Raw genomic sequence first — 18,241 nt, 5'->3', positions numbered from 1 at the left:
GGGAGAGCCTCTTCCCGGGCGCAGGAAGGAGGTAACTCCTCTTTTTTTTTTTTTTTTTTTTCCTAGATGGGTAATGGCTGGGTAATGGCGGTGCCACCACCTTTACCAATCAAGAAATGACGAGGTTCGATGGGATGAAAAACACTAGTTCTCTGCTCCAGCTGAAGAATAGCAGCTCCAGTTCCCAACACGACAGCTTGTATCATTATCTCCTTCGAGGACTACCGGCCACCTCATCATGTCTTCTTATCAATGTACTTAATCACAACATCGTTTACACCTAACGTAGTCCCCGGGATTTCAGCACGCGTCTATAGCCATTTTCCAATTGGTAGATACAACCATTCCTCCTCGGTAACGACGAAGCCGTTACGAATCTCTATGTAGGTAGCCTCGGTCCTTCGGGCTCCATTCATCGCTGACTTGGAGGTCGTCTATCGACAAGCCTGTCTAGATCTATCTAGTCAGCCACAGATCAGTTCGCAAACAAATATGACGTTTTTTTTTTCGGCGAGGAGACGAAGACGTCCTCCACAGGAAACCTCAGCGCTTTAGGGGACAGGGAGGTACGCACATGTTTCGAGGGAGAGAGATGTAAGAAAATTAAGATACATACGCCGTTGTAATCTAGTAGTGTCTTGGTCCAAAGGGTATATTGTATCAATGCCATGAAAAACAATTCGTCCCCTACAACTACTACTACAAGCACCAAACCCGCCTTTGTCGCTACATCACGACGACGACAAGATGCTGATGATGAAGAAACACGCTCCCTGTCCTGACCTACGGCAATAACCCGAACTCCTTTTCGCCATGATATATTGCTACTCCACACAACAGCCGCCACCCACACACGCCCGTATCCAGGGCTGCTGATTAAATGTTCGTGATCAAAACTGTCCGAGAATACGCCCCTTGGTCTTGACGGCCCTCATCGAAGCCAACGCATGGGCCTTTCCGGGCTCTCGGCCAATCTCGACACACAGCAGCCGGACCAAGTCCTGGTTGGTCCAGTAGCTCGTGTGGGCGCTCAGCATATTGAGGTACTGGATCTCGAGCGGGCCGCCGCCCGACCGCAGAAAGTAGTCGATCTGCCCATTGTCGTTGAGCAGAAACGCCTTGCGCTCTGCAATCTCCTCCCGCGTGAAGTCGTGCACCTCCAACTCCAGCTGCGACGGCAGGCGCGCAGTGAGCGGCGGCCGCTTCCCCAGCTCGGAAGCCGTTGCGGCGGCGGCGGCGGCGGCGGGGTGACGAGAAGTACCAGTTAGGCCGCGCACGGCGTTGCCGACGGATTGGAAGAAGGAGGTGTTAGTGCTCGGGACATAGGCCGTCTTGAGGCTGGCGGCGTAGATTGGGTCGATGGTCCCGTTGAGCAGGTAGGCGATGGGGTCTTCCTTGGCGAGGATGTTGTAGATGTTGTCGACGGCGATGCAGCCGAACATGCCGACATCGCCGACCACGTCCTTGGCAACTGTATCGGCAGCGTCGGCGCCCGGCTTGAGGCGGCCCCGCCGCGGGACCAGGCCGCTGCGCTCGAGGAGGAGGAAGAAGCCCGCGGGGCTACCGAGCAAGAAGAGGTTGGTTGTGTCGAACTCGAAGAAGCGGGTATCCGGGGTAGATTTGGAGAGGTCCAGCGGGCGGGGGACGCGGGTGGGTTGTTTGGAGAGGACTTCGATCGCCATGGCGCTGCCGAGGGAGTGCGCGATCAGGTGGACGCGCCCCTTCTCGGAGAAGCCCGGGTTGTTGCTGCACCACAGACGGTAGACGCGGTTGGCCTCGCCGACAAGGGCGGCTATCATCTTGGGTTTGAGGTGCGACATGTAGTACGGGATGTCAAACATGACGTCCGAGATCATGCTCCGGACCGCGGGGATCGTAGGTGGCTCGATATCCTTCAGAGTGAAACCCTCCGGGCAATAGGCCGTCCTGTGCTCTTGGCGAGGGGGATTCTCGTCTTCAAAACTTAGAAGATGACGCCAGTTGACTGGCAACACCATGATACCGTTCTGCCCGGGGCGGAGCACAGACTTGACAGCCGGGTTTTCGAGCTCAATGTTGATGGCCCTCCGGAAGGCGTTGACTGCGTGGGTGAAATGGAAGCTCTCGACGCGTTCCGAGAGCTTCTGCCCAATACCGTGGATGACAAGAACCAGGTCGGTCACCTGGCCCCGGTCCTTGTCGAGCTGGCATCCCGGGCAGCCGCCTTGCTCGGCGATCTGGCGTAGTTCCGCCTCCGGGGTCAAGGCGGCCGCGCTCTTGCCCCGCGAGCTCGCCCCCTTATCGTGCACTCGTTCCCAGGCGGCACGATCAAACCCACGCACAACAGGCAGGCCTACTGTGATGCCTTTCATGATCTTCGAGAGAGGTCTTCTGCCATAATAAGCGGACGGCTTCTGGCTGGGCTTCAGCAAGAACGCAGTCGAACCATCCTTGTAGATGACATGATGATTTGAATACATTCTAGACTCTGGAGGCGGCAGCGCCGTATTTTCCTCCGCATGGACCGGTTCCAGCGATCCTTCCGTAGCCGCCTCTCCGCTAAAACACCTGGCGGCGCAAAACGGGTCACTCGATATCGGCGGCTCTGGCAGCAGGCCGTCTTTGTTCTTGTGCCGCTTGTCAGGCACTTCCGGCCACAGTCGATGGGAGATTTTCTCCTCGCCCAGGGGTCCGACGTCGAGAGCAGACCTGATCTCATCCCTCCAGGTCTCTGTCCACGGCCGAAGCTCGCGGTAACCTGCCTCGAGTTGGTTCGCGACCATGGGCTCCACGGGCACCATGGTATCTCTACATCGAGAGGTTAGCAAGAGAGTCTCGAGAACGTATCAGAGACGCGCGCCTTACCTGTAGAACCACGTGGCTCTCAACACCGTGGCAATGTCGTTGACCGGAGACCAGTAGATTGGCTTCATCTGAAGAACGGGCAGCGAGACCATGTGGAGCCTCGAGATGCCCACGGGCACCTCGACCGAGTCCTCCAGCCGTTCCGCAGCTGGCCGCCCACGAGCAGACGCCCGACTGTCGCCCCGGGCCCTGCTTCGGAGCACATTCTTTGCCGGCCTGTCATCCGGGGTCGCTATCCCGGACGACCTGTTCGACCGCGGTGCCGGCTCCACCCTCACAAACGGCTTTCCCGAGATGCCATCATCCAACACCGGCGGGCGTGCGGGCACAAGCCCCCCAACGGGCAAGCTGGATGCGAGGGGAGGAGGAGCCCCGTCCACGGGCGGCGTGGTGGAGGACCTCGCCCCAAGGCTTCCGACGGCATGCAACGCCGGGCCCGCCCCCGGCGCGGTGGAAGACAAGCCCGAGTCACACGGCTGCCTCGCGGCCGTCCCCTCAGCCTCCATCCTCAACCTGGCCAGCTGCGCCATGACGCCCTCCAAGACGCGGTCGTGGTCCAGGGCCGGCTGCCTGCGCCTCGTGACGGCGCAAAACTCTCGCCTCAGCTCCGCCGACGCGTCCATGGCCAGCTCGGCGCAGCAGAGCGACACCCCGTCATTCTCGAGGGGAGCATCCATCATGGCCGACGAGTCAGTCGCCAGCCCCCCGTCCGCCGCCGCCGCCGCCGTAGTAGCAGTAGCAGCGACCCCTGCGGCGCCAGACGCCTGCTGCCCTTCCCGGTCATGCTTCTCGTGATGCTTGGCCGCGAGCGCGGCGACGATGGCCGCCAGCTTCTCGGCGTTCTCACTCGACAGGCCGCTGGCGGGGCTTCTGTCGCGGCGCGACAGCGCGTGGATGCGGCGGTGGCGGTCGGAGCCCAGCCCCAGCCAGGCGCGCTCGAGCGCAGCGTTGTCGCCGGGCGAGAAGGGGCGGAGCGGGAGCTTGGAGGAGGAGGGCTTCGACTTGTCGGCGGACGAAGACGACGAGGAAGAGCCGGCGATGGTCGCTGGCGAGAGGGGGTCATCGATGGGGATGTGCGAGGCATAGAAGAACTGTGCCCGGAGCGGGGGAATGTCCTCGAGCCCGGGTGTTGGTGCCGGGGAGGGAGCTGGGGCGAGGCGGCATGGCGGGGTGAGGGTGTGCGATCGGGGGTGGGAGGTAGTAGTCATTGTGGGCGGGACCTGGTCGAGAGAGAGAGAAGAGGAGGTTAGCGGGGCTGGAGGGGTGATACAGAATTTGGCTGGTCAAAAAACGGAAGGTCTGGCTTGGTAGGTGGAGTTGCCGAACAGGCATAACTACTTGGTTTCTTGTCAACCCCTCTGGGAAGGAAGGGTCGAAGTGCAGGCAGTTACACACCGCCCGTCAACAGTGTGAACTTATGGCAGCGGCATGTGGGACAATATCGGTTTCGAGGTGAACCTAGAGTTGAGATTTGTCGTGGAAAAATAAAGAGAGAAAAAAACGAGACAAGCAGGATAATGCGGTAGGAGCTGGCTGGTTTAGGACCGAGACATGGCAAGGCAACCGGGGCCAGTCGAGTCCATGCCGTTTGGTGCACAGATGACGTGGTTCGCCGGCTCCGCAGCCAAAGCTGGGGAGATGCCTGCCGCATTCCCAGCCTGTTTGATTCGCCGCCTTGCCGTTAAGGCTGGCTGTCGGCATGAAGAGAGCACGCTAATATGTGTTCGGAATAGCACTGCCAACCGCTAAGTCGCATCCCGCTTGAGGGAGCCCCACAAATTACCACTCCTCAACACCATTACCCAAACAGGAAGAATTAGAGACACTCTGCAATTAATTAAATTGCCTTGCTGCCTTCAAACGTAGTATTTTCGAACGAACTTTTACACACTTAGTTTCACATTTACTTTCCGGGAAAAAAAAGGGATGTATATACATACAAACAACGCCTTTTCAATCACAATACCCTACCTCTGAGCTTTGACTACTGCCTGCATCAGCCAAACAAACACAGCTTCGCAAACCCCAACCCCCCAAAACAGACCTTTGGACGGGGCTCCAGAGCGTCCTCGTCAGCCTGGGACACGGGGCGCGCTGGGGGGTTTGAAGAGGTGCGCGCACATCATCGCTGCGGGGACAATCCCGGCGGGGGATGTACGGCGCAGAGAGAAGAAGAGACAATGGTGGTGGTGGTGTTTGCCCGACGCGTCAGGGACAGCCGGCACCGAGGAAGGTTCTCGGCGGGACTTTGACCACGATTTAAGTTGGGGTTTCACATGCTTCGTCTTTGGGTTTGCTTTCTTATTAACTATTGCTTTTACCTGACAATGCAGTGAAACATAGTTTTGATACCGTGAGGTATCTAAGGTAGAATTTGCCGACGTCCATCTGCTCCGGTGCTCTCGTCAAGAAAAACAGGAAGCAAGAAAGAATTGAACTGCTCACGATGTCAATGAGTGAAGCAAAGCAAAAATGGGTATCATCAAGCAAGATATTCAACGCCTTGTCCCACCCGGCCCACGGAGTCATTTGCGTCCCGTTCATAGCGCCCCTCCCGTTCCTCGCTTCCTAATGAAACGCCGACCGTCCACCTGTCCTTTCGCCCATCCTCACGCAGCCCTCTTCAAACTCTTTAGCAGCGGCGCAATCCGGGTCCTCCTGCTCAGGCCCACGCGGTACTGCACCTTCGGGAGCGCCGGCTTGATGATATCCTTGGCCGCTTGTTGCTTTTCCTTCTCCGCTACCTTGTCCGTTGCCGCCGCATCCTTCTCCACCGCTACCTTGTTCTCCTTCTCCCCGGACTCGGTTTCTCCGATGGTGTCACCAGCGTCGCTGGCAGCCACTCTCGGGTCAGGTTGCGAGTTGTGACGATCGACCTCGGCCAGGGGTTGAGGCGCGGTGTGGGCTTCAGGCTCGGGCCCAGCGTCCTTTTCGGGCTGCTGCTCGGGGACTTGCTCCTCCGATTCCGGCTCAGGTTGGGGCTTGCTGGCGTCGGACTTGCGAGGGCGGCCACGCTTCCGTTTCGCCGGCGGCTCTGCGGTCTCTGCCGCTCCAGGGGACGTCTCCGCCGGCGCAACCAGGCTTGTCTGTGCCGGCTCGTCAGGCTCGGGGGCGGCCGCTTGGGTTCTGGAACCCTTTCTCTTTTTGCCTTTTTTACCCTTGGCGGCAGGTTTGGGCGTTGGCCCCTGTTTCTCCATCACTTCAGCATCGGTTGGGTCGGCCTCGGGAACAAAGTCTTCGTCATTCACGTCCTTCCCTGATTGCGCCGCAATGTGAGAGAGGTCTTCAACGAAACCGCGCTGGGTTTCTGTCGCTTGCGGAGGTGTTTCCGTATTCTCCCGAGTCGTTCCCAAAGGGTCTGGTTCCTGATGGCCATCCTCTATTTCTCGGACAACCTTCCTCTTCTTTGCCCTTCGTGCTGACGAAGGCGGCTCGCGTTCGGACAATTCAGGTCCCGTCAAAGATGCGTCCTTCGCTTTACTACCCCTTCTCGATCTCAGAGCAGTAGTGCTGGTCATGTCGGCGAGTACGTCGGGAGAGGATTGCTGAAGCGCGATTAGCCATCCGCGTCTCGTGTGTAAGCAGCCCATGGGGGACGAACCTGATAGCCGACATCGCAACCCGGTGAGGTGCGGGAGGAAGCACAGTCATCACCCATTTCCCCTGGAACATCGGGCAGTCGCCGCTGCAGCGCAACACGGCTCGGAGTCGGATAAGCAATGGTCGTGGCCATGCTTGACCTGTACATCTCCCCCGCTCCCGACGATTGTGCAGCCGAGAACTCCTCATGCACTTCAGACTCCCTAGGCACCCCAGGCATGGGCTCAGAGGACAGGTCCACCACTTGGAACTCTCGCTTCTGGCTGGCGGTAAGGGCGCTCTGGGTGACATAGAGCGACGGAGGGGCGGTGTCTGGGAGGGTGGATCCCACCCCATCCGAGCCGACCTTCTTCCTCCCACTGCTTCGTGTTCGCCTGTCCGAGCATGGAAGCTCCTCTGTTGGTATGAGCATCACGGGACTGGAAGCAGGTGGTTGCCGAGCCGAGCTGGAAGGTGTCCCGCGCCTGCTCCTTTTCCTCGGCGGCGTGGCGTCGGGAAAGGCATACGGGTCTTGGGTGTCCGGCGGCGGGGTCCTGCGCATCGGCTCCTGTTCGAGGCTGAGCTGTGCAGCCTTCCGCTTGCCGGCCGTCCTTGTCGCTCTCTGCGAGTTGGTCGAAGGCGGGACGTCCCACACGTCACTGGTCTCGCTCGCGGCCCCTTTCCTTGGCGTGGTAACGTTGGTCAGATCGATGGTCTCCGCCTGACCAACATTTCGGGTGGTGGTTCTTCTAGACTCTCGGCCCTTCGGCGCCGGGTCGGTGATGGAGGTCAGTAATGAATCCTCGATTTGTGGTTTCTTGCCCGGGGGCGGTGCCGAGGACATATCGGTCCAGGCAGAGACGGAGGCGTCATTGGGTCCTGCATCAGGAGCGGCCTCTTTTACGTCAGAGACGCCCCGTTGCCCGTCGGAGATGGGTTGGGAAAACGCCGGATCGGCCGAGTCGGTGCTCGGGTTGTTTGACGCGCCCACGCCCACGGCTTCGTGGGGTCCTTCCCCGGCAGTTTCTATCTCGTGTGACTCGGCGTGTGCGGGCTCCGAACAGTCGCCAAAGTCGCTCCCGTCATCTTCCGAGTCGAGGATCTCACGCCGGGGCGCCATCGTGGCCGTCAGAAGCCGACCACTTATTTAGTGGTGCTATTACGTGCTACGAGAGTCGCGGTGGGGTTGCGAAAGCGCGTCTCAAAAAAAACACTTTACGCGCTGTCACGAGGTGCCAAGACATAGTTCGTGTTTCTAACCCTAACCCTGCCTCTCCCCTCGATGTATTAATAAGATGGTGACCACTTGAATCTGTCCCTCCACACGGTCTCGGTCTCGGTCTCGAAAGACCGCAATGGCCATAGGACCCAAGATTTTCGGCTCGGGCGGTCGATTTAATTTCGAGAACCGCCCCTCAACTGGCTTGGGGCCCTTATCTAGCACCGGATGCCTACAACATCTTGTCCGGTGGGTGCGCTCCCCCCTAAGACCGCTCCCCCCGCCCTGCTGTTGCTGCTGGCGCTGCCGCTGTCGTCTCTAGAGGGGCCGAGTGCTGCTGGCTGTGACGATGCGCACGCTTACATCATCACCACCATCGCTACCTGCCACTTCTCGTACCTACCTGACCATAAGCCATCCCTGTTTCCCTCATCGATATTACCGGAGTTGGACCTGATCCCTCGTCTTTTTTGTACGCCGTCGCCCGAATCTGAGCATGCCGCCAGGCTAGGATTCAATAACAATATGATGGGGTGGACGCGTCGCCCTCGATGTTCCGGATGATCTGCAGGCAGTCCGACACCAGCGGGGAGGAGGGGTCGCCTGTCTGGCCCTCGAAGGTCGAGTCGCCGCACCGGTCCTTGCCGGGCGGGATGTCGCAGGGGTAGTCGGGGCTGCTGCCCTTCTCGGCCGTGCCCCAGGACTGGTACGCACGAGAAATAAGCTGCTAGGCGGCCTGATCTCGGAAGGCAGGCAGAACATCGCTGCCTAGCATGGTCATTGGAAGCTCAAAGCAATCTTTTCATGTCCTCCTTTGTCTTGTTAATTCAGCCTGCATATTACTAGAGCTGAACTTGATGATGAGTACGCGTATCAACCCATAGTCAATGAGGGGCCGTTGAGCTAATAGCTGTGGACTTCTAAACACCATTGAACCATGGGTGCCCCGAAATCTCCTTTGCAGTTGGGCGCTGTCTCGGGTCGATCTTCATTATGTGGCCGAAGAAATCAAGGTCCTCCTGAGTGATCTTGGGAGAGGCGGACGATAAAGGGAATGGCTGATAATTCTTTTCGAACTGTTCCAGCAACGGCAGGATCGAGTCGTCTGCCAGGCCGTGGAGCGCTTGCCTGCTAATGGGGCCATAGAAGTAATTCTGAATTTGGAGGACTTGCAAGGATAGCTGTGGATCGCCCGGAGGGGGGGCATTTCGCGGTAAGAACATATATCGGCCGGTTATCAGAGTGATGCCCTAATTAATTAATGACGGCCGGCGTTAGAACTTCTGGACGTTGCTCCGTTTGGAAAGAACTTACTGTAGCACCGAGTCCCCAGATATCAGCTTTGACTGTCCAGGGAATTCCAAGCGGTACCTCTGGAGCACAGAAGAGTTCGGCACCGATCAAATGACCTCCATCGTTCGAGGGTACGTCTGGTGTAGAAGAGTCACCTAGATCGCCAAGTTTGTATAGGGCACCGGCAGGACTTTGTTTGACGAGGATGTTGTCGGGTTTGATGTCTACAGGTTGATCAGTGCCAATTAGTCCGCCATGTCCGGAGAGTAAACATTTGTATAGGTATCTGATTAGTAGAACGCAGCTGTGTGAACAATATTCTTATCATGTAGCGCAATGAGCCCTTGAACAGCGGCCTTGAGGGCACGCTTGGCCTCAACCCTAGGGAGACGTTTTGTCTTCAACAAGTTGACTACATTGTCGTCCATATATTCGAGCACCAAGGATCGAGGATCCTCGACCTCATCGACCAGCTGGCGGATCGAGTCGCACCCCTGGAACAGTCGGAGCACCCGGGATTCGTTATCAAGGCGCTTTGCCGGTGCAGTCTTCACCGTGACTGTCTCTTGATTCGGACCACTGCTCCGCGTTAGAAAGAGGTTCACCGCAGAGACAATCGGCAAAACTACGTCCGTGGCAAGCCATGGTCCTCCCGGACGGTTGCGAAGAGCAGCAGCAATTGTGTAAGAGGATCTCCTGCCCTGTAGTATCTGGCCATGTTCGAAGCGGAACATTGTCCTTGTGGATCCGCGCATGGTGGAGCCGGTTGAAACGTTGAATCGCTCAGTCACGGGTGATGACGGTTTTAAAAAAAAAGGCGAAACCGATGGGGAAAAAATTCACGTACAACACCCGGAATTCGCTGGTCGTCACCGACCCAACTACTACTCGGGCCCTCAGTAGCTTAACTAAGGCAGAGCGGACGGGATGCCGTGCTTTCTACTGGGTATGGTCGTACGTACTAGGGCGTGTCGGAAATTGACTTCGTATGCTCGAATCCTACCCGGCCGAAAGAAAAGACAGGTCTGCGCCACCCAACACCGGGCGAGTTTTCACCATGGTCCTCGTCCTGTACTTCGCAGGTATTGTGCGCTTGCAACAGTCGTTAGTTGTTGGGATGTGCTTCGTATCAGTTACGGTGTGTTTGTCAGGTTGAGAAGCTCTGGCAGACAACTCACCAACCCCCGGCATTTCTGGCCTGCCCGCCCCCTGAACATTCGTCATCAACCCAGGAACAGACGCACGGCGTCCAAGCCATAACTAGTGGCCTAGTGCAGTCCGTACTGCGAGCCCAACCAGGTCCGCATCGTAAAATGGCGTGCGTACCGTTTGTGGAACGAAATGCCCACATCCTGGCCACTGGCGCTGTTGGGGCTGAGGTAGTATTGCTCCATGTGCATAGATCTCTTTCAGGGGTTCCGAGAAATGGTGTCACGCCGCAACTCGAGCAGTTGCTGTCTTCTTTGGAACATGTACAACGTGGGAACCCGAAGCCAGGAGTAGCTGTGGGGTGCAACTCTTCTCTTTCCAGTTTTGCTCTCTATCTCATTGTTTCTTTTTTTCTGCTTCCTTCCGGGTGACAATATACCTTTACCACGCCTACTCGATCTTTACGCCGAACATGTTCCAGTGACCCTGGAGTCTCGCCTGGTCTGTCATTTTCATCCCTACCAAGCGGGCTCTGACCGGCAGGTCCTACTAGGAAGAGGGTACAAGGAGCACTAGCTCGGTTGAAGAGAGGATTCGCATGACTTCTGTGGCGTCAAGACACCTGGTAACTATCAGAAAGGTCAGCAGCACGCCATCAATCAGAAGAGAGAGGGCACTTATCCTCCAAAAAGAGGGGTTGCCCTCCCGCCATTTCTGGAGAGAGGACAACCAGGACCACCCACCAACGGGCCCGTCCTTTTCCAAACGGTCGAACCGCAAACACAAAGCCCTCCCTGAAGGAACCCAGAATCCGGACAGCTGCAGGGGACGAGCTCCAGGCACCAGACAAGCACGAAGCTTTGACTCCAACTCGAGATGGGTCCCGGCGACTCGGCCCGTCCCCGTGCAGGCCCCTTCATCCGGAGCACCCAGTTCGACGCATTGGTTTTCAGCCGGTCGACCCAACCTTCAAACCCGGCCCCCACAACGAGTCAAAACCTGCCACAGCACCAAGCCCGCAGCCGAATCCGGTCGTCGTCGAGGCAGATCCGGCCAAAATCGGCAACCAAAGCCGCAACATACCAAGAGTCGACAGCCCAACCCAAGCCAGGTCTCTCCGTGTGTTGTCGCACTGCCAACGGGGACTAGTTTTTGTTTCCTCTCCCATCGCCGGCACCACCCCGAAGGATGGGCAGGAAAAAAAGGAGGGCAGGTAACCGCACGGACAAAATACATCCTCAAAAAACCGCGCTATCATCTCCGTGCCGATCGACCATGTTTCAGGCCCCCGGCGGAGGAAAGGGCCGTGCTAGAGACACGGGCAGGGGCTTTGGCGTCCCGTCGTAACGTAGGACGGAGCCTACGAGGACGGGTTAATGCGCCTGGTCGGGATCTCATGGTGTTGGGTTCCATGACGCGTCGGGCGATGTATTTGCCCCGGCGCGGTCCGCGAGGGTCGGCTGGGTCGTCAGGAGGACTAGGTGCGCATGCAGGGTGAAAAAGGTGGAAGTCGAGGTACCGAGAGCGTAACAGCACGGCGAGAAGGGGTAGTATCATCCGTCGGCGTTTCCGTGTGTAACCTGACAGCCCTCGCTCACTCCCAGAAGGGGTGATTCCTGCGAGGCGAGCTGCTGGTGGAGGAGTGAAACGCCTTGGTTGATCGTGTGTAGCCGAGACTGCGCTCTTCCTCTCCTCCCGAAGGCTGCTCCGACGGGAGACAACCACAAAAGAGCATGCGAGCAGACCGAGCTGCTCGAATGCGCCCGCCTTGCCTCGACCGTCTGGCCAACACCGCCACGGACAATCCATCGTGACCAGAGTACTAGTTCCAGTGTCCCGTTCCCGACGAGCGGCCTCAGGCCAGAGGCGCTTACCGTGTGGACTCATGGGAAGAGACGGTCGCCCACCCTGGCGGGTGACTGGAGCTCGGACCTCGCCGGTCAGCCCCTGCCGTCGCCAGAGCGGAGACTGCACCACTTTTCAGCGGCCCGCAGCTGCAGCTCGTCGGACGGCGCGGGCATAGAAGGTGAGGGCCGGATGACTATCAGCAGCGCAAGACTTGACGGACCAAAGATCTGCTTAGGGTTAAGTTCCGAGACCGATTCGCTCCCGCGGGACTGGCTTGCCGAGGTGAAAAGGGCAAGGAATCGGCCACAGTAGATCCGAACGCGGCAAGCTTGAGAGGCACCCGATACGGGATCGAAGCTGCGACGTACTGCGGGGTTTCCAGTCCCGGGGAGCGGTCGGGGCGACATTCCTTGCGGAAAACCGGAATCGGAGAACTGTGGGGGAGGCGCGGTGCGAGAAGGGCTGCTCGAGGCGAAAGACCTTTGGAGCTGGGAGGGCGCGTCGGCTTGGTACGTGCGGTCAGTGGCTGTATATCTCGATGTGAATTGGCCAAATCTGCATCTCGAACCGGATTCCTGGGTTCGATGTGCGTTAGGTTGAGACGTTTCCTGCCGGATATTGCGAAGGCAGCTTTTGGCGATTGAAGGTTGAAGAGTGAGAAGCAGCAGAAAGAAAGTGATGAACGCGGCTTGCGGTTGTCCTTGTAAGGCAAGAACGCGTCCGGGGTTGCAGGGGTCTGAGCGTGTTCTGCAGAGGACACGGCCCCACCTTTCCCGACTTCAGTTCGATTCGGTCGAGATCGATTTGTGGAAAGCGAGCTCTTATCGATTACCTATTCAGTAACAGCATCATCGAACGAACCGAGATTCCCATCTTTTAAGGTGTAGCAAATTCCTCGCATCTTACCCCATTGCCAGGTAAGATGGGGGGATGAGCATCATCTCTGCTCTTTCCGCACCAAATTCTTGAAAAGCAGCAAGACCGAAAGAGCTGTCGCTACCTTGAATCGGCAAGTGGCGTTGTCCTTTGCGTCAATTCGTCACAGAGGACCCGCCTTGTACAGTACATACAGGAGTGTACGTACCCTTCGAGGCTCAGCACCCAAGTCAAGTCGATGCGGTTTTGACGCTGCAACCGACCTCTGCAGCAGAGATGGAGGCCCGCCGAAAGTTGATAGAATCGTTCGCCGAGGCCGGGCGCAAAGCTTTCGACCCCAACGTGCCCGAGAGCAGTCGGGTGCAAGCAGTCCGGGATTTTGATGACTTGGTTGCGAGGTAAGGCCGATGCCCACGTTCCGCTCTTCGTCGTTGATTCGCCCCCTCTGTTCTAATATTTTCCAGGACTAAAACCCTCAATGCTCTCGGGGCCCTCAACTCCCTGATCAGGCCAGGGGCGGCGCCGCCATGGCTGCGCCAGAGGTTGATCGAGAAGCTCACCCGGCTGCCCATGGAGCGTTCGGATGGCGTACGGACAACCCTCGAGTTTGTCTTCTCGGTCCATCCGACGAGCACGGTCAGGCTGTCCGAGGCTGCCGTGCCCCAGAAAAGGGGAGCCAACATCACCCAGGACGCCCTCAACCTCGCCTGTAACCTACTATCTACGCCAGCGTCTGTGCCTCCTGAGGAGTGGTACGCAGCCGTTGCCCCGCAGTTGTTAGCGTTGCTTGATAAGGGAAACGATGAGCCCGAGTTGGTCAAGGCCGCCTCCTACATTATCGGCTTTGGCATTTTGGGGAAGAGGGCCACCGGAGCTCCTGGTATGTCAAGTTTATCATTCTTCGTGTCTTCTGCTGGCCGCACGCTAACGGATCCTCAGGCACCGCCGGTTGGAAGTATTTTGCCGAGCCCATGCTCTTCCGCATCAAACCCCCTCCTGGCCTTCCGGGCGCGACCGGGACCGAGGACAGTGAGATTATTGATCTCAGCAAGGACAAGGTCATTGTCTCGTGCACTGATCTGTCGACGGCCCTTCGTAGGTTGCATGCACTGGTCGTTGCGCACCCTAACCCGGGCTTGTGCAAGCGGCTGCTTTCTCCTCTGCTGCTTTCTCTGTGGACGCTTGCAACCTGGGACGAGACCGTCCAGCAGACCGTTGTGGAGAGAGTGTGCGAACCTGCTCTGGCGCTGCTGAAGATATTCCTCAAACTAACACCATCTCCCGACCTCATCTTGCTGCTCGTCCAAAACATGGGCTACGTCGGTGGCTACAATAGCAGTAGTCCTGAGTGGATGTACAAGGCCATTAACGATAGCGAGATTGCCATCGTGGATACGAAGCAGCCCATCAGAAGCGCCAGTGCATCTTCGCCCCGTCTCACACTAGAAGACATTGAGCGGAAGGTCCCCAAACTCTTGGACCTCGTCACATCGACCCTCTCTGATGCTGATGTCTCTATTGCCTTTCTCGAATTATTTAATAGCTGGCTCAAGTCGGCGAGAAGATCAAAAGAACCCAGTATTATGATCAAGCAGGACCAAGAGCAGGAGGACCCCATCAGTCGGCTCGTGGAGATGAGGACGCTCCAGGCTATGATGGAAAAGTTCCCCGAGAAGCTCGCCACGCAACCAAAGCACATCCTCAACCTTGTCAGCCAAATCCTGTCCAACTCGGGGGAGAAGGCGGAGGACGAAGATGAAGTGATCAGCGTGGCGCTCAGCCTCCTGAATATGATTGTTACCACCCCCGGCTTCCAGAAGTCGCGCGTCAACCCGGAGACGCTAGCCCTCATCGAGTCCTCGCTCGACACGCTCGCCAAATCCCCCGCGGACTTCTCCCAGACCGCCTCGAACCTTCGTCTCCTGCTCCTCTACCGGGACGAGGTCGATCCGGCCGAGTCGACCAGTGCGGCGCCGACCGACCGGCAGGTCGAAGACCGGAAGACGTACAGCCTCGCCATCTCGTACATCACGGCGCCCGACTCGCCGCCGCCCGTCCGCTCCGAAGGGGTGAATCTCCTCTCGACCCTCATCACGTCGCGGTCGCCGGTGCTGGACATACCGGGCATCCTGGTCCTCCTCGGCGGCCTGCTGGCGGACGAGGACGAGTACATCTACCTGCGCGTCATCAAGGCGTACACGCTCCTGTGCGACGCCCACCCGCGCTCGGTCGTGCGCGAGCTGACGGACCGCTTCGTCGACGCGCGCGAGACCCAGGCGCTCGACGCGCGCCTGCGCGCCGGCGAGGCCCTCCTGCAGGTCGTCCAGCGCCTGGGCGAGACGTTCACCGGCGACCTGGCCCGCGAAACCGCCACCGCGCTGGTGACGGTCGCCGGGCGGAGGCCGCGCCGCCCCCGGACCGAGGCGCGCCGGCAGAGGGAGAAGGCCGCGCGGGAGCGGCGCGAGCGCGAGGCCCGCGACGCGTGGGGCGGCGAGGTGCCGGATTTCAGCGACCCCGACGACGAGGACGAAGATGATGACGATGTCCTCGGCACCGGGGGAGGCGGCGGCAACTCCTCCCTCACGCGCGAGGCGAAGCGGCGGCGGAAAGAGGTGATCGAGCGGATCGTGCAAGGGTGGGAAGGAAAGCGCGGGAGCGAGGACGTGCGGGTCCGAGCGTCGGCGCTGTCGGTCCTCGGGGCGGCGGTGGAGGCGAACGTGGCGGGGCTGGGGCGGGAGCTGGTCTCGGGGGCGGTGGACCTCTGCGTCGCGGTGCTGCAGCTGGAGCGGGAGGAGGAGAAGGGGATTCTGAGGAGGGCGGCGGTGATGTTTGTGTTGAGCTTCGTGCGGGCGCTGGAGGACGCCAGGGAGAAGGGCCGCGACCTGGGATTCGGATTCGGCGCGCGGGCGCAGGAGGACGTGATGCGCACGCTGAGATACGTGGCCGAGACGGACAACGACGGGCTGGTGGTGCAGCACGCGCGGGACGTGGTGGAGAGCTTGGAGAACTGGCAGGTCGTGAGGCTGATGCCGTCCCGGACTGCTGCTGCTCCTGCTTTCGGTGGCGGGCTGACCAGGCTGGCCGGGCTGGAGGTCAACCCGGAGAGGAGCGCTCCGGCAGCGGGTAGCGGTGGTCCCGGGCCTGCTAAGCCTAGGATTGAGGAAGTCGAGTAGACGTTTAGACGACAGGGAGGTATACAGCCTGACCCCTGACCTCCATTCCAACATTGACTGTCGTCCAAAACACATTGCGAGCGGGCATTAGACCCTCCGTACCAGATTAGTATCGCGTCCCAGCACCCTGCCGGGCCATTTGCGATCGTGCTTCATTACAGCCCGACCTTTGCTATTTGCTCTCATCGACAGACACTAGTATCTCCAAATCCAACACAGAGAATGCACCACGCAACAGGCCATGGTTGAGCCTCTCTTACTTAGATCGGCAGTTCTAAGCAATCACCAGCTACACCAACGAAGGCGATATGCATGCACAAGCACCCGGTGTCGCGGTTGGAGGACGGACAGGACGGACCTGGCCGAGTCGAAGCCATTCAAGGCTGTCATCTGCTGCACGTGTGGTTCAAAGGACCACCCACCTAAAGATCTGTTTCTCGTCTTGAGGCGTAGCATCTTCTCTTCCCACCCCACCCCCCTTTTTCCTCCGCTATTGCGCATTCGTCTTGGTTCTATGTGTAGCTTGAAGGGGCATGAGTGAGCAGGATGCAACGCGCGCAAGGTGCCACTCGAGTCTTATTGGGTTCCTCCTGCACTACACAGCATTTCTACGCAAACTTTCCTTCTGGTTTTCTCTTCTGCGCGTTCGGACGGACGGACGACAGCAGGCAGGGTTGCATTGTGCGGTTCACTTGTTTGTGAGTGCTCCCTCCCGCTCATGCGGAGTGGGCCACTTGGGATTGGGCTGTTCTGGAGGTTCCGTCAAAGCCTGAGGGGTTCGCGAGCTTGCGTGGGCGAGGATGTGAGAAGGGAAAGGGGAAAGGGGAAAGAGGAAAGAGGGAAGGGAAGTGGGAAGGATTGGAAAGGAAGGATCAGAAACCAATTGGCGGTGATTTTGGGTAATTGACTTTGTCAGGCTCTTGCGTACCTCGAATCAGACTCGTTTCTTACTATTCTTGGGGGGGGGGGGGGAAGCATCCTTGCTGCTTCTGTACACAGTACCTAGTAGGTTGCTTTATGATGTTTTGTTGATCGGTGTATTCGTACAGTACATACTCGTATCCTCAGCAGATGCTCGCGTGAAATGACGTGTCGTTTGTTTGGGGCACCCAGAGCCCCAGCGGGAGTGGAGTTCGACCGTTACGCTAGTTCCTCACCACTGCGACCTGGCGCAGATCAACGGTTTCGGCAGCACGGCCGGGTCTTACCGAGCGAGCCGAGGTGAGCTTCGAGAACCATTCCGCAAGTGGGCCCAGAAGAGAGGGTTCCCTGACCGTACAGTTTGGCTACTCGTATACCACAATCAATTCGCTGTCTCCTCGTCGCTGCGATTCATAGAAAGAAAGAGAAGATAGATAGGAAGAAGTTGTGGACGATGCAGTAAAGTTTTCTACTTGTGTAGCGCTCCCAGATTCCTTCCTTATTGTCCGGGTATTCTCAACCTAACGAATGTTGCATCCTTCGACCGGAGCTCCGAGCAAGCGGGGCCGGGGACGCTGAGCGCCAAGAGCAAGGTACCTGAGGTAGGTAATCCGTACCCGGCCTACTAGTACACCGCCTGTAGTTCACGGATCTAATTTCCTGTGCCATTAAGTAGGGTACTGTACGTAGCTCGAAGTGTGCTCAGTTCTTGCACAGTACCTGAGGTACGGAACACATGACGGCGGCGGATCTGACCCACGTACACTAGTTCTGCAGCGTCACCCCAACTCTTGACTTGGTCCAAATTGGTGTCGCACTCTTGTGCCGGCCTCCTTTTGTCACCTATCGGAATCAGAAGTCGGGTCCTGAGTGACAGAGTGGAAAGCAACCCTCAACCCCCCCACTTTCCCCCTTCTCTCCTCCGCAGGGCCTCGAGAGGCGTGCCGCACTGTAAGCACCCTAATAACCCAGGCATACACATGCTCTGTACATACATGTATGTATGTACATACCTCATATGAAGCAGGACCTACCGTGGTTGCTGCGGGCAGTCGAGATGTGTATTCCTCCGTACCCGAGTTTCCATTTAGTGCTCGAGCGACTCCGCTCCCGAGGTCGAGACAACAAGTTGCAGCCCGCTTTTTGCCGAGGCGCGCGCGAGGGGTAGGGGGTGAGTGCATCACAGACAAGGTGGGCCCCGGGCCTCGAAATGTGTGTCTTACACTATGCGGCCGTTCTCCGGGCGGGGACCGCATCTTGCAGCGCGACCCGTCCGATAAGGCCCCCGCGTTCGTTCATGGGAAACCCACGCTCCTCAATGCGGCGAGTACAGAGTACC

At 58.4% G+C, this 18,241-nt stretch overlaps 6 protein-coding genes across 6 annotated transcripts; 2 read left to right on the top strand and 4 right to left on the bottom strand.

Moving 5' to 3' along the window:
- Nucleotides 1–40: 40 nt before the first annotated feature.
- MYCTH_2312435 (uncharacterized protein) lies at nt 41–4,141 on the bottom strand. The gene is made up of 3 exons (XM_003667027.1): nt 2,845–4,141; nt 617–2,787; nt 41–450 (listed from the first exon to the last, which is right to left on the bottom strand). The coding sequence occupies exons 1-2, from the start codon at nt 4,050–4,052 to the stop codon at nt 891–893; spliced, it is 3,105 nt and encodes a 1,034-aa protein (XP_003667075.1). The 5' UTR covers nt 4,053–4,141; the 3' UTR covers nt 41–450; nt 617–890.
- Nucleotides 4,142–5,140: 999 nt separating this feature from the next.
- On the bottom strand, nt 5,141–7,601 carry MYCTH_2312433 (uncharacterized protein). The gene is made up of 2 exons (XM_003667026.1): nt 6,446–7,601; nt 5,141–6,389 (listed from the first exon to the last, which is right to left on the bottom strand). The coding sequence occupies exons 1-2, from the start codon at nt 7,541–7,543 to the stop codon at nt 5,454–5,456; spliced, it is 2,034 nt and encodes a 677-aa protein (XP_003667074.1). The 5' UTR covers nt 7,544–7,601; the 3' UTR covers nt 5,141–5,453.
- Nucleotides 7,602–8,384: 783 nt separating this feature from the next.
- MYCTH_2312431 (uncharacterized protein) lies at nt 8,385–8,901 on the bottom strand. Its single transcript, XM_003667025.1, has one exon. The coding sequence runs from the start codon at nt 8,863–8,865 to the stop codon at nt 8,563–8,565; it is 303 nt and encodes a 100-aa protein (XP_003667073.1). The 5' UTR covers nt 8,866–8,901; the 3' UTR covers nt 8,385–8,562.
- A 1-nt stretch (nt 8,902) lies between these two features.
- Nucleotides 8,903–9,720, bottom strand: MYCTH_2312429 (uncharacterized protein). The gene has a single exon (XM_003667024.1). It carries the CDS (start codon nt 9,688–9,690, stop codon nt 9,226–9,228), a length of 465 nt encoding a protein of 154 aa, XP_003667072.1. The 5' UTR covers nt 9,691–9,720; the 3' UTR covers nt 8,903–9,225.
- Nucleotides 9,721–9,761: 41 nt separating this feature from the next.
- On the top strand, nt 9,762–9,917 carry MYCTH_57398 (uncharacterized protein; the record flags this gene model as incomplete). Its single annotated transcript, XM_003667023.1, has 1 exon — nt 9,762–9,917. One exon carries the CDS (start codon nt 9,762–9,764, stop codon nt 9,915–9,917), a length of 156 nt encoding a protein of 51 aa, XP_003667071.1.
- Nucleotides 9,918–13,077: 3,160 nt separating this feature from the next.
- Nucleotides 13,078–16,102, top strand: MYCTH_2312426 (uncharacterized protein). Its single transcript, XM_003667022.1, has 2 exons — nt 13,078–13,688; nt 13,748–16,102. Exons 1-2 carry the CDS (start codon nt 13,379–13,381, stop codon nt 15,979–15,981), a joined length of 2,544 nt encoding a protein of 847 aa, XP_003667070.1. The 5' UTR covers nt 13,078–13,378; the 3' UTR covers nt 15,982–16,102.
- Nucleotides 16,103–18,241: the final 2,139 nt, after the last annotated feature.

The sequence above is a fragment of the Thermothelomyces thermophilus genome, chromosome 7 (genome assembly GCF_000226095.1).
Source record: "Thermothelomyces thermophilus ATCC 42464 chromosome 7, complete sequence".
In the NCBI taxonomy this organism is placed as follows: Eukaryota; Fungi; Ascomycota; class Sordariomycetes; order Sordariales; family Chaetomiaceae; genus Thermothelomyces; species Thermothelomyces thermophilus.
This window is presented reverse-complemented; position numbering and strand designations above follow the sequence as displayed.